The following is a 13,748-nucleotide window of genomic DNA, read 5'->3' as shown; positions in this document are numbered from 1 at the left end:
GCTATAAAATTTCAATAATTTCAGATTCATCGGGGGCCATAACTATAGCTGTGGACTCCACAAAGGTTTCAAAGATACAGAACGATACCATGGAGTGCTCATTCCAGAAATAGGTATCTCAATAAGTATCTCTCTCCTGCCCGCACCTCTTTGATATGCTACAATATGTTGCAAGGCAACTAATGATACTGCAGCGAAATTTCATGTAACTCATATGATGTTCGCAATTTAGAGTTCTATTGATATCAAGATGCTGTTATAGGTAACTCAGTAGCACAGAAATATTTTTATAAATATTTTATAAACTTTATTATTAAATTGCACTTGTGAGCTAAATTTTGTGTAATAAGCAGAAGCGAGAAAGTAAATTCTCAGCTTCTTGGATGCAGAGGAGGATTTTCTTACCTATTTTCTATGTAGTTTATGTGTACCACCATACACAGCACTAGCGAAGACAGACACATTGGCGTTATTTGCTGCATTTCTTAAGTCGTCACGAAGAAAAAAAAATTCAATTGAGATCGTGCTTGCCTGAAAGATAAACGTCTTTCATTTCCAAGTCAAAAATCGCCAGAGTTTTTTTCTAGTTACTGGCAAATGTGAACGTTTGTGGCACATTTGGCGCCAGTACACTATCCTCCGTCAAACGAAAAAGGATATTCACTCTGTCGTGAGCATTAATAGAAAAACAGTGAGCATGTTTATTTGTGCAAAGAAATTGACGTCTAACAATTTTGTCAGTGTTCACAAGGGCCTGTATTCTCGATAATAATGTTCAGCCATTATTCGCAAAATGTTCCTTTTTTCTTCGTTGCTTCCAGATCGTTATGAATGAACTTGGGTTTCCTTTTTTTTTAATTACTATTTCATAGTTCAAACTCTTGTTTTCAATCTATTTCTTTCCCTATTTCCCTATGTCTTTCTATCTGCCTGTCTCGTGAGAGAGTTAAAAGGGATAATCAGTATTCGTACGTGCACAACATCGAACTCTGCCAAATTTCTTCTTTTTCTTTTTCTTTTTCTCCTTTATTATTACAGCCTTAGGTGGACACTCATACATATTTGTGCAGGAGAGCACCACCGCGTATAACGCTTGTTTTCGTAGCATCTTCACAATCCCAAACAGGAAATTTCGTCGACGCAGCAAGCGAAAAATGCTTTTATTGTAGCGAGCAAGGTCTAGAAGCTCGATTAAGACAACACATATTGCTCTTTGGGAAGCATCTAGCAGGACCCCTAATATTTCCTGCTAGCAACCAGTCGCTGCGCTTCCCCCAAGCTTCGACGGAAGTGCGCGGGAAATGCACAGCACTGGTAAGCGACCAGCAGAACAGCGGCCCGTTGACGTCACTGCCTTTTCTGCACGCAATCTTTCTAACCCTTGCTTTCCTTCACTTATTATTTGTTTCCTTCCCGTCTCATATGTTCTGACTTCCCCTTCTTCCTTCATCTTCCCTTGAACTAACCTTGTGTCTCCTATTTCCTGTCACTGTCACTCATCTCGCTCCTATTTAGCGTTCCCATTCTCCTTAATTTCATAACCCTTCCCATTTCCCCAATTTCTTCCCCAGATATGATTTGTTCCTGTTTTATTCATATAATATGAAAAAAGATGGCGCAATGATGCGGTACCAGCTGCTCCTTGCCTCGCTTTAAGTGAGCAATATACACTTGAACGTTCTACATACTCTTGCGCACTTTGAAATAAACAGGCAGCTTTTGTGAGGAAGCGCGAGTGTTACCCACGCAGGGATACCGTTAAAGGAATAGAAAACGAGCTCTTCCAGCACACCATCTTTCGAGAAATAATATAATGTAAAAGTGCAAAGCAATAATGTAAATGAGAACTTTGATACAACGAATAAGAACGCCCTTTTGTTCAGCAGACACAACCACGTTTGAGATCAAAAAAGCAGCAGTGCAAATAGAAACGTTGGCAGGGACAGAACGCTCTGTTTATCCCGAGTCGTGCGCAGGATGTTTGTTTAAGAGTTTTCTTTTTTTCCACTGACCTTTTGATTCGTCACTGTATTCTGTATTCTTATCACCTCCATCCTTCCATACCCTATCTATCCCCTACTCCTTGTTTTTTCTTTTTCTCCCTTTTCCATTTCTCTCTATACATTCTCTTATCGTCCCAATTCCATTCTCTTGTTTTCACTTCCCCGCCCGCTGCTGCTAGTCGGAGGAACCACGTTTTATGACTCCTGTGTACGAGTGCTATAAAAAAAAAAACTGGAAAAGGGGGAAGGCGATGTCGTGTTTTATGTGCTTACGAAAAAAAAAAAAAGGCACCTCCCTCTTTTGCCTAAAGGGGGCCGCGCCGGTCGTCATGGTCCAGCGTTATGCTATAACAGCGCCGCCTTTTTACGACTGGCGCGTGAGTGGCCCATCGTGGCACGCGCGTGCATTTATTTGCGCAAGCAAACCGCTTCGACGCCACCGCGCACTTTCTTTTGACGGGCCGTTGAGAACCGTTGAGGCTTCGAAGCCAACCCCTGCTTACCGAAGCCACCGCTTTCAATTCGCCTACCTCTTCCCATTCTCTCTCTCTCTCTCTCTCTCTCTCTCTCTCTCTCTCTCTCTCTCTTCATTTCTCGACCGTGTCTTTTTTGCGTCGTTATGCCAGCGGTGTACAGGTAACTCAGAAGGGTTTGGGTGCGAGCTAGTTGGTACGGATCATTCATATTTAAAACAGCGCCAAAAAACACGGACAAGGGAGGACACAGGAGACACAACAAGACCAATAAAGGTCTTGTTGGCAGTCAGCGCTCGTCCTGTGTCCTCCCTTGTCCGTGTCTTTTGGCGCTGTTTTAAATATGAGTGTACAGGTAACTTAAGCGTGTGTGCATTGTAAATAGAAATGTAATCGCAGACTTTATACTCCGTGCGCGTCGTCGAGTTCACACGTCTGTGCAAGTGCGTTTGTATGCACGCGAGCCAGCGAGGCGGAAGTCGTCTACGTCCATAGCCGAAGCCTCAGTCGGCTATGAAAAGGCTGCGTGTGAGTAAAACTAGACAACAGCAGCTTACTATACCCTTGCGCGCCTTGTGCGCGTCCGTTAACACCGGACGTAAACGCTTCAGCGCTAGAGGGCGGTTAGCAAACACCGAGTCGTGAAACACAAGGCGCGGTGCGAACAAGGTCTTTCTCAGCGGCGGCGAGGAGACGCCTAAGCACAACTTTGTTTCTGCGGTGCGAAGTCAGGACTTACCCGCCCGGCTTAAAGTAGCTCCGCGAATTTTTTTCCTCTTTTTTTTTTTCCTTTTCTTTCTTTTTTTTGTTTGTGTACATCCCGTTACCTTTGAGATTGGCGCATTTCGCTCGTCTCTGGTTGCTATGTATGAGTTCTGCAGAGTATTGTAGTGCAGAAAAAAAAATTAACATGGTTTCGGGCCATTTTAGTGCTTTACAGGTACTCGCGGTGAACTTATCGAAGTGTGGGAAGATGGAATGGGAAAAGAACTTGTGCTTGAGCTATTTCATATTCGGTGAAACCTGTGCAAAAAAAAAGGAAAAAACGAGAAGAAAGAAAACACAAAGAACAGAAGACTAGACAGTATGGGCGTAATGTAATATGGTTGACTACAATAAGGGTAAGTCAAATTAACTTGTCCTTGGAGAAGTTGGTTGACATTTGGTGGAGCCATTGCAGCGCATATAAGACAAACAGAACATAAAGAAGAGAAGACTGTGCACCACGCAGCTCCAGTGGTGTGCGATCTTCTGTTTTTGTGTTCGTTTTATTTGCGCTGCAATGACGCACCAAACATGCAGCATGCGATGGCCGCCTTTCTGAAAATATTGGTGGAAATGGAAACACTGGGCTTCCCTCCAAGCAACAGCTAAGTAAACAGCGATAAGCTTGTATCTTCAGTACGTATGCCTTCTCACTGTAATGCATCTTCCGATCGACGTCAAATATAAGGTGCAATCTCGCCGACAAGGTACGGCTTATCCCGTCAGTGGAAATTCTCCGCAAGAGAACTTACTCCATCATTGCTGCGTGTCGGGCATTGTGATGTGCTTGCGCCGAATATTTTCTTTGTTTTATCAAGCTGTTGTTTATTACGCTCGTATTTATGCACTGAGGCGACGCACTAGTCAGGAAAGTAAGGACAACTCAGCTGTCTGGAATTAATGGCAGTTGTATTACAACCACAATGCTGTATGTTGTATTAGAACGACAACATGATAACATTGGTCGCTGTAAGATGCGGGGCTGGGTAGGTACTACTGTTCGAAGAACACTCTTTGACGCCGACTTCGAGCGCTGGGTATGTACCAATATGTGTGTGCCGATCTTCAGTGAACATCTTTGACGCCAGCTTGGATAACTATAGGTATGTGTCACTGGGAATGCGCCGCTCAGTAATGGCGAAAAAAAAATCCCTTACGTTTTTCCAATGCTGAGCTTAAGCAAACCTACGTCACAAGGGTTTCTCAAGGACAGCAACCCGACGCATTAGCAGGCTGCAGCACAAATGCATTGGGTATGTGCCAATTTTCAACGAATGCCTTTCACCTCAACATATTTAGCGAGCTGCGCGAAGAATGCACTCAGTATGTGCCGCTCTTCAACGAAACCCTCGCCTGCTTGGGTCAGTGAGTATGCGTCACTGAGTGGGCGGCAAAGGAGGGAGCAATTGTTAGCATTCGCGGGCACTGTCGCGCGGGGACTGGCTCGACTCTGAGAGCACGCCCGGACTTCTCGGTAGCGCTACTAAATGGCGCAGCATGTATAGAAAGAAGCGCGAGAGAGGAGAATGGTTGGCTGCATGGCGCGTTTCTCAGCGTTCGCACGCGTCGGTGTGCCATGAATTTCGGAGACCACGCGCAGGCTTCGCGGCGGCGACGCTAGATGGCGCCAAATATTCTTAGGGAAGCGAGAAAGAGTATACCCGCGGACTCACTTCTGTGGCAATGAAGTGAAAGCTACGGGGGCGGAGCTTCGCCGCATTAGTTACCGCGCCAAGTAGTCCGGCAGCGCTTGGCAGTGCTTTTGGTTGCTCGGAACACACGCTGAATCGACGCAGCTTCACGTGCGACGGTTTCGCGTTTGCCCAGACGCGGATGGGAAAATCCGCGACATAAGTAAACATTTAAATTCAGTCATGTGTTTTACCTTATTTAACTGTTGCTAGTAATGTGTTTGTTTTCTCTTCCCCAGCTTAAACTAACGTAGACGAAAACATGGGACTCTTTTCAGAAGCGCTCTCACTTGTGCGCGCTTTGCCTCCGTAGCTTTTTCTTCATTGCCACAGAAAGTTGTCCGCGAGTAGTCTCACTGCAGCACACGCATCTTACATAACTCGTTTAGATGGTGGCAATACGTTGTCTCTGTATTAATTCAGTGCTAACGTACTACTATCGACAGTCACTGACTGTCGGCTACCTAACGAGCTGGTCGTGTTATGCACACAGCCATGACTCAATTGATAGTACTAATGGTTAAAGAGGTTATACCGTGGACAATGCGGATGGCGACGCTGACGATGACGGCATGTAATTGAGGAACGAGCTCAAAAGCTGATGCCTTAAAAATACAGAATGGCAAACAAATCTAGCTCTATAAATCAATCGGGGATAAAAGTGATCGTGATGACGATCACTAAATTTGTTTCTCTGCTGGTGCCACAGGTTCGATGAGGGATTCCTGCTTTGAAACCGTTCTACAACAGTCAGCTGAGCAGAGGTCTCCTCGGAGGATCTCGTGAAGGGACAGCGCGCGGGCGTGCCGCTTGGCCCCTGTCGAAGGGGGCCGGAGCGGCGTCCCGTCCCTGCGGGGGTCAAGCCGTCGCGCTGGTTGCGGCCGCCATGAAGAGGGACGAGGACTCCGAGTCCGCGTCCCTGGTCGGCCGCGAGAACCCCGGATCATACACCGAGGATGCCAGGCCGACACCGGCCATCCGGGAGACCGACTACGTCGACACAGACGTGCCGCTCCTGTCGCAGTTCCACGAGGATGCCATTGCGCAGGTGAGCACTGTGGGGAACCTCTCGCCAGCTGCTGGAAGAACTAGTTAGTACCCGAGGCGCAGGAAGCGATGGCGACGTTTGGCGCCAGTTGTGGGGACTGTGGGTTCTCGAACACGACTGTGGCCCCTAAAAAATGACGGCGGGACCATAAACAGTCAAAGTTGAATCTTCCTCCCAGCGAAGCCAGGCCAGCTCCGATCGTTGGGCTTACCGAGCGCGCACACCACATCTTGGGCTGACCCACGCCTCGGACAGTAGTTTGCCCAGCAGCCGGTGAGGGGCACCCCACAGCACTTGTAGGTAGCGCGAGCATCGAGGCACGCTATATATGTATACGTACAGAATTACCTCTCCGATGGCCCCGTTCGTGATGGACTACAGTCGGTTGTGCTTCTGATAACAGTGTTTCACTGTAGCTTTTAGGCATGTGCAGGCTTCCATATATATATATATATATATGTTCAGATATATTTTTGCTGGGAATACAAGCGTTACCTTTTTCAGTAAGTTATGTGTGTTGTTATTGTCGCAGCGCGTGTATACGTGATAGCCGGTGAGCTACTCTTTAATCTGAGTGCTGTTTACTCCCAGTTCAAATTTAACTGTTAGTTCTTGCTGTATTTCAGGGTGTTCAAAACATTGTTGTATTATGTAATAATTTCAGTACATCTCTGAACTGATAAGCTTCCCATCTGAACTGACTCTTTAGCGTCCAGCTTATGTAAACAGGAATAGGTGGCACAATGATTTTAATAGAATCTCTCAAGATTACGAAGAAATCAAATTGTACACCTGCTTCACTCACAGGCTGGTGAAGGCCTGTTCCAATGGCTGGTGTTCTTGGTCTGTGGACTGGCGCTGGCCGCGGACTCCATCGAGATAATGGTCATCGCATACGTGCTCCCGTCGGCCGAACGCGAGCTCTGCATGGACGACGCACGGAAAGGATGGCTCGGTAAACGTCATCTCTGACTACGTGACAACTTTAGTGGCATCACAGAGGTAGAGAGAGAGAGAGGGAGATAAAACATTTTTATAGAAAATCCCCCTGCTGGGTTCTAAAAAGTAACAGAGGGGCCGGTAGGCAGCCTCGTATCGCTCCCCTTTCTGTCAGACGCAGGCCAGGCCTTGAACCGTAGTGGCGTCCTCCGCCAGCCGGACAACCCGGAGATGATCTTCTGGCCATTCGCTGAGCAGTATAGCTTCCCACTGCTCAGCGGTTTTTATTTTAGCATTGTGGTTTATGCTGTGTCTGATGTTGTTTGGAGCTGATGGGCATGCCCGTATAATGCGATGAACGTCTTTACGTGGTACATTGCATGTCTTACAGTGTGATAAGCATACTTCTGGGTGTATTCGGTGCATGAGTAGTGGTGTAGGAAAGGTGCTTGTTTGTAGAAGTCTCCATGCGGTTTCGTGATGTTTGTTTAATGATTTGTCAGGAGCAGGGATTTCTCCGTGAGTAGTCATTCGATCTCCCATTTGCTCGCATGGGGAAACTTCTTTCTTGATCTGGTTCTGGTTCCGGGGGACGTAGCTTTATTTGGGTCTTTTCGGGGATTTGTTGTCGGAGAGAGATGGGTGACGCAAGTGACTCTCCCTGTTGATACTTTGCTCGGCGGGCAGCGTCGTGGGCAACGTTGTTCCCAAGTACCCCTGCATGACCTGGCATCACAGGATCGCACGAGAATGGCGCTCAGTGTATGAACTGTTGCAGCTTTTCAAGACTACATCTGCACAATCGTTTAGATGTGCTTAGCGCCTCTGAGAAATGATTCAGCTTACGACAGCTTGCATAAAATTATAAGAAGTCCCAAAAAGGAATAACAAAATTTTGCCGTCAGAACTGCCGGTACAACACTACTGCGACCTCGCTTGAACCGTGTTTCGTTCGTTCTTCCCACGTAGCAAAGCAACCACTGATGTCAGAAAGATAATAAGAAAGCACACTCTGCAGGGTGAATGTCGGTCATGTAAACGAAAGAACGAGAAGGAAGGGGGTTAACCGAGGGGCCCGATTTTTATTAATCATATCATGAGAAGCCAACAAACAAGGACACGAAGGAAAACATAGGGGAAATTACTTGTAATTACTAATTAAAGTAAAGAAATGATATATTACTGGCAATGAAAGTGGATGAAGAAACAACTTGCCGCAGGTGGGGAACGAACCAGCGTATTCGCATTACGCGTGCAATGTTCTAACCAATTGAGCTACCACAGCGCGGTTACCCCATCCACTTTCTTGGGTATTTATGTGTTACTACTAGAACTAACCTTGGGAGTGTTAACCAGCACCACCACTCACAAAACTTGCCGGCGGGTGTGGAACATCCTTTCTGCCGCAGGCGTCACGAGTACGTGATGTTTCTGGGTGAAGGCAACTGGTCAATAAACCCGCACATGCAACCTGAAGGCATCAATATTGCCGGATTCGAGACCCTCGTTATGTAAGAACGAGAAGAACGAGTTAACCGAGTGGGCCGATTTTTATTAGTCATATCATGAGAAGTCAACAAACAAAGACACGTGGGACTCGTGTCTTTGTTTGTTGGCTTCTCATGATATGTCAACGAAAGACTAATTCTGGCAGTCAGTAGAAGTAAGCACGTCACTTGTACTTCTATCACGCGCCTTTCTCTTTCTGGCTTGGATCGCAAGCTTGTTACCTACTGGAATGCCGGCGTTTCTCCTCCATGAGGAAAATGACATTAGAAATTACAGTGCGACAGCTTGGTCTGCCATTGAACACTCCGGTACTGCTGTCTTTCGGAGCGTCTGTGCTTGGGCACTCACACAGGAATGTGTGCTTCGCCTTAGAAAAATTTATTATTGAATCAAACCGATTTCATTGATGACCATATTATTCTATTCATTCCTCCTCTATTGCCTCATTGATTTATTAAATATAATTATTTTTTTTTCCTCTACGTAGCATGACAATCTACTGAACCGTTTCGATTTTCCCTCGCCTAAATTCATGTAACAAAATTTTAGATTTTTACCTCCTTTTCTGAACACACAAGCAAAGTCTGCCCGACTCTTGGCCAATCCCCGCGAGTGGGTAAGCGCCAAACTCAAGGACATCATCATCATCATCATTGTAACACACCGGTCAGCTGTGAGCTTCGGGTGGCGATGCTTCCGAAAACTATTTCGTTGTTCAATTTACCCTTAGATCGAAGGCAGCTAACAGAACCTGCGGGTCAATGAGCCATTTCGGCGCTAAGTTCCTGTCCTCTTCTGTAGACCCGAAAGGAGTCGATCCCTGTACGCGAACTTTCTTCACTGACTTTTCTGCTTTTGTTTTGTAAAGTAAAGACATCAGCTGAGCTCATGTCCTTACTGGTGCTTCGAATTCTCTAAGCACCAGAAAAAAGAAAGCAAAATAAGCACCAGCATCAGCAGCAGCTCAAAGGAGAGCTCTTCGGACCCGAGCCCTGCCATTACATAAATCTGCCCGAGCCCAGGAAACATTCCTAGCCACACACAAGCCTTAAGAGCTCGTCCGGCGTAAGCCTCCCCTCTTTCCTTCTCGTTCCCTTTTTTCACGACCTCTACTCACAAGTTCGCCTTCCCAAACGATCAGCCAGGGTCTGAAAACAGCTCAGGACGAAACGAGAGATATCCGTCTTCATTGCTTTTGTATCTATACTATCACTTTTCATACGGTTACCTTTAGTTTATTTTGCTAATTTTCCTTTGAACGGACACTTCCGCATCCACCTCCGTTCAAATTTTTTTTTATCTGTGTTTTTTGCTCTTCGTATCACTTCGTTGGTGCGCACGCGAGGCCCACGTAAGCGTGCGCCATCTTTTGCAGCCTGAGCAGGCGTGATTTACGCGTGACCGCACCGCCGATCGCCAGTTTTATATCTGTGATCAGCGGACCGTCCTTTCATATTTCCCGCTCAACACGAAGTCATCCCCACCCCTCCCCACTACTCGTCCTCACTCGCCGCTGCAAGCTCGTACTTTCGCACACAAACGTGTGCGAAAGTACAGTTTTCTTGCTTGCTTGTTGCTTTTCTTTTCCTATGATCCGTCGTTCTCCGGCACTTCCTTGATGGATACGACGAGGTTGACCTTACCGCTGGTTACAGCTGCGCCAGTATGAGCCCCTGGGAGGGTTCTGGCGAAATGGGAGTGGAAATAGGGAGGACGTCGGGGGAGGGGGGGTGTCACGCGAGCCATAATTATACCGGCCGGTCGGCTGCAGCCGCTCTGCACGCAGCAGCAGCAGCACAGGCTGGAATTAGCTCTTCACTCTTTTCTTACCTTCAGCACCAAAGGACAGGACCGACTCTGCCATCGCTCTCAGGCCTTCTAGTCAACGGGAGACGCCTTCTCCGATTGAACCGCTGCTCCGCTATTGCTTGTATCCTGTGGATCTGGCTTCTTTCGCTGCCCTAGTTGCTCCCCCCCCCTTTTTTTTTCTGTTCTTATTTCCCGAGTTCGAGTCGCGCGCACTCCTCCGGATTCATGGTCTCGAACGCTGCTCCGGAGATGCTCTGTTTCTTCTGCCGGTCTCAACTGCTTTGACCATTTTCTAGTCCGTTTGGGGGATCCCACTACGTGTGCATCACATGCTCCTTTCTCTCTTGCTCTCTAACTTCTGCATTTAAACGTGCTTCTTTGTCCTCCCTCCTCCTAGCTCCATGCTTTAGCTCGGTCGGTGTACATGGGCGATGAGGATACGCTCGGAAGAATCTCATTTTCTGCTCGATGCGCATCGGATATCGTACTCTCTTTGTGTTCTTCGTGTCACTCTGTCCTCGAGCTACTCATCCTATCCGAATGTTTTTCCTGCCCATTTTTATTTCTACCCGTATTCCACCTTGTTTCACGATGCGGCTTCATTTCTGACGATGATTCTTGTTCTCCGGATTTCGTTTCGCTGGCGATATTATATTGACTCGTATTGCTGCGTTCTCCCCCCTCCCCCCGTTTTATTTTTTTATTTCTTTTTTTGCTCTTAGTTCCTGCTCGCTGCGCCGCGATTCAACTGAGAGTCCCGGATGCAGTGGCTCTTCTAATCCCTGCCGAACAGACATGCCAAGGGCTTCTCGCGCTGCAGCACTGGTCGCAGGTGGAGGCACCGGAAAGGTTTCGAGCTTTCCCATGGAGCTAGGCCGAGCGTTCGCTTTCGCTCAACAGACTTTCAGAATGTCAAAGCAGTATAGTGTAGACGCGCTCGTTATTCATCATTCTCTCTCTTTCTCCGTCTCTCTCTCTTCTTTTCCTGTACTAACCATGTCGTTTGCACGGAAGAATCAGCACACGAACTGCTTAGTTGGAAACGGATCGGGTGCTGCGATATGGCTTATTGTACAGGCAAAATGGTTGCAGTTTCGTTCAAGGTGTGCGAAGCAGGGACAACGTTGGCTAATGCATCCTTACTCGCAGTAAAACTTACACCGTTCAATGCAAAAATCTCCACGCTTTTCCCTTTTCTTCTGTCTCTCTTTATGATTTCAGAAAACATTCGCAACGTGGCACGCCAACACACTCCTTTGGACAACCACGGGTCTTGCTAAAGAATTAAGGAAAGTGGTGGGGCGAGGAGGGGAAGGGCTTTGTGGGAGCAGACGTGCCACGTGACGTCACAAGGATGTCAAGAGCACCGCGTTGCAAGTTTGGCCTTCGCTTTATAGCGCCAAAAAAGGAGTATTTTCACTCTGAATCAATGGATATAGGGTAACATACATGTGTTACGTGGCGATCCAGACTGACTTACTTCTTCCGTTAAATGTTTCTTTGAGTAATATTCGCAATCACTGAGCAAATTCCTCTTCGACCAGGAAGCGTGTCGTCGAAAGACAACCTGCAGAAAGAGAGCGAGAAAGAAAAGAAAAAAAGGAAAGCGGGAAAAATTAAGCTGACAGATCCGCGACAACATGCGTATAGTGTATAAGGAAGACGAGATCTTGTATTGCGTGGATGCCTGTATGCCGCCGGCCTTCTTAAGATAAAGCAAATACTCAACATGTGACTCCTGGGTACAAAGAGGAAAAAGGGGGTGAGGTGATTGAATATGGAGTTGGAGGAGGGAGATGGGGGGGGGGAGGACAGCGCCGATGAGTAGGCAAGAGGAAATAATATTGAGGCACGCGTTGACATTATTCGTTAACAAAAAAGAAAAAGAAAGATTTTATCACTCATGCATGCTTCCCGAAAACCCTGAGTAACGCCACGTACAGCCGCACATCTGAATGCACGCCCTACTTGAAAAGTAAGCTCGACAGCTCCAAGGTTATCCTTCTTGTTTCTTTCATATTTATGGCCACACGTGCGCCAAGGCTTAAATGATTTTGCTGTCCATTGCCTGCCGGTTTCACTTTCCACTGATAATTTCATTTTTGTGCTTGCACTATTTCGCAAACCCGCTCAAGCGCTGACGAAGCGTTCACGCGCGCACCTGTCGGGGCGCGCTCAGCGTAATTCCTCGAAAGCTAAAAAAAAAAAAAAATGGACGATGTGCTCCATTCGAGCTTATAACGCGCCCGCTTCGCTCTCTGCGTCCGCGCCTGCTTAAAATCATCTCGCATCATTTATTCCGTTTTTTTGTCCCTACAAGGTACTTCGAGCACAACGAAGAGCACCACGGAGCTGTGCACCTTCTGTTATCGCTCACCGTTTGCACTAATCTGAGCAAAAAATCACGAGATTTTTTTTCCCTAAATCGGGTACCTTCCCCAGTGCGCTCTCTCTCACGATTCGCCGGTACTCTGTCTAGCGTACGGTCTCATATGTGAGTACAGGCCTGAGAGAGAGAGAGAGAGAGAGAGAGAGCCCTTTAATGAAAGGCAGAGATTTTAGCCGGCGCATAGGCATCGCTGACATGCTACTCTACTCTGAATTGAGGAGAGAAAGAGAGAAGGAGTGAGGCGCAAGAAAAAGGAATAGGCTTTTTAAAAAATTGGGCACTGACTTTTTTCACTCATGGGCAATGGTAAAGTCCTTCAATGTATGCACCGTCCTACAATGAGGTGACAGAATTCGCTGCGTGAAAGGTGCATGAGGGTGACAGAGTGGAAGTTTGTCGAGTTGACCGATGTTTTCGAAGTATGCGAATAAAAAGTTCATCGCACGCTTCTGCTGTGTGAGGCAGGCTAAAAGGCGAGTACAGGCCGAAGTTGAACGAAACGAAAAAGAAAAATAAGAGACATTACGCAAGAACAACCCATAAAGAACTTCAGGCCTGAAAAAGGCCTGAAGCTCTTTAGGGGTTGTTCTTGCGTGTGTCTTTTTTTTTCTTTTTCGTTTCGTTCAACTGCTTTTATATTACTAGCACTGTGTGCAATGGTATTCTTTACTTCTTCTGGTACATTTTTGTCTTTCTTTTTTTACTTTACGAAGCTTTTTTGAGCAAAATTTACCGCTGTGACATTGTCACGCATAAAATGTCGGGATTTTGCCTCTAGCACGATGCTTCGCTATACCTAAGGTCTCCTACTTGTAATACTTACTTCAAAATAACATTGGAAAATTTCTACTCATTTAGCAAATCCTTTATCTGAGTAGAGAGGGAAAGAATGTTATATTTAAATGGTATCTGGAGGCCTGTTTTGGGGAAGTGGGTAATAGGAAGAGAAATTAGGCTAATTCGGACTCGCTACAAAAGCTTCTTGAAATGGAAACATTGACATCCACCCGGCTTATAGCATGAAGCTACAAAGTAAACCCATACGCGTTTCTCATATAGAAAGCTTCGCAGTTGAATAAAAATTCGTCCTTTCTCGGGAAGCCCGCAAGGTGGAGGATCGTT

At 46.7% G+C, this 13,748-nt stretch overlaps 1 protein-coding gene across 2 annotated transcripts in view; it reads left to right on the top strand.

Annotated features, from left to right (window-relative positions):
• The window catches only part of LOC126531521 (synaptic vesicle glycoprotein 2C-like), a 232,776-nt gene that overhangs the window by 178,314 nt on the left and 40,714 nt on the right, over positions 1-13,748 (top strand). For both annotated transcript variants that reach the window (XM_050179066.3, XM_055071223.2), the window contains exons 4-5: positions 5,642-5,980; positions 6,788-6,935. In XM_050179066.3, coding sequence (XP_050035023.1) covers positions 5,819-5,980; positions 6,788-6,935 — 310 coding nt within the window. In that variant the 5' untranslated portion in view covers positions 5,642-5,818. The remainder of the gene's footprint in view (positions 1-5,641; positions 5,981-6,787; positions 6,936-13,748) is intronic.

The sequence above is a fragment of the Dermacentor andersoni genome, chromosome 5 (genome assembly GCF_023375885.2).
Source record: "Dermacentor andersoni chromosome 5, qqDerAnde1_hic_scaffold, whole genome shotgun sequence".
Lineage (NCBI taxonomy): Eukaryota > Metazoa > Arthropoda > Arachnida > Ixodida > Ixodidae > Dermacentor > Dermacentor andersoni.
Note: the sequence above shows the minus strand (reverse complement) of the source record. Positions and strands in the feature narration are given on the sequence as shown.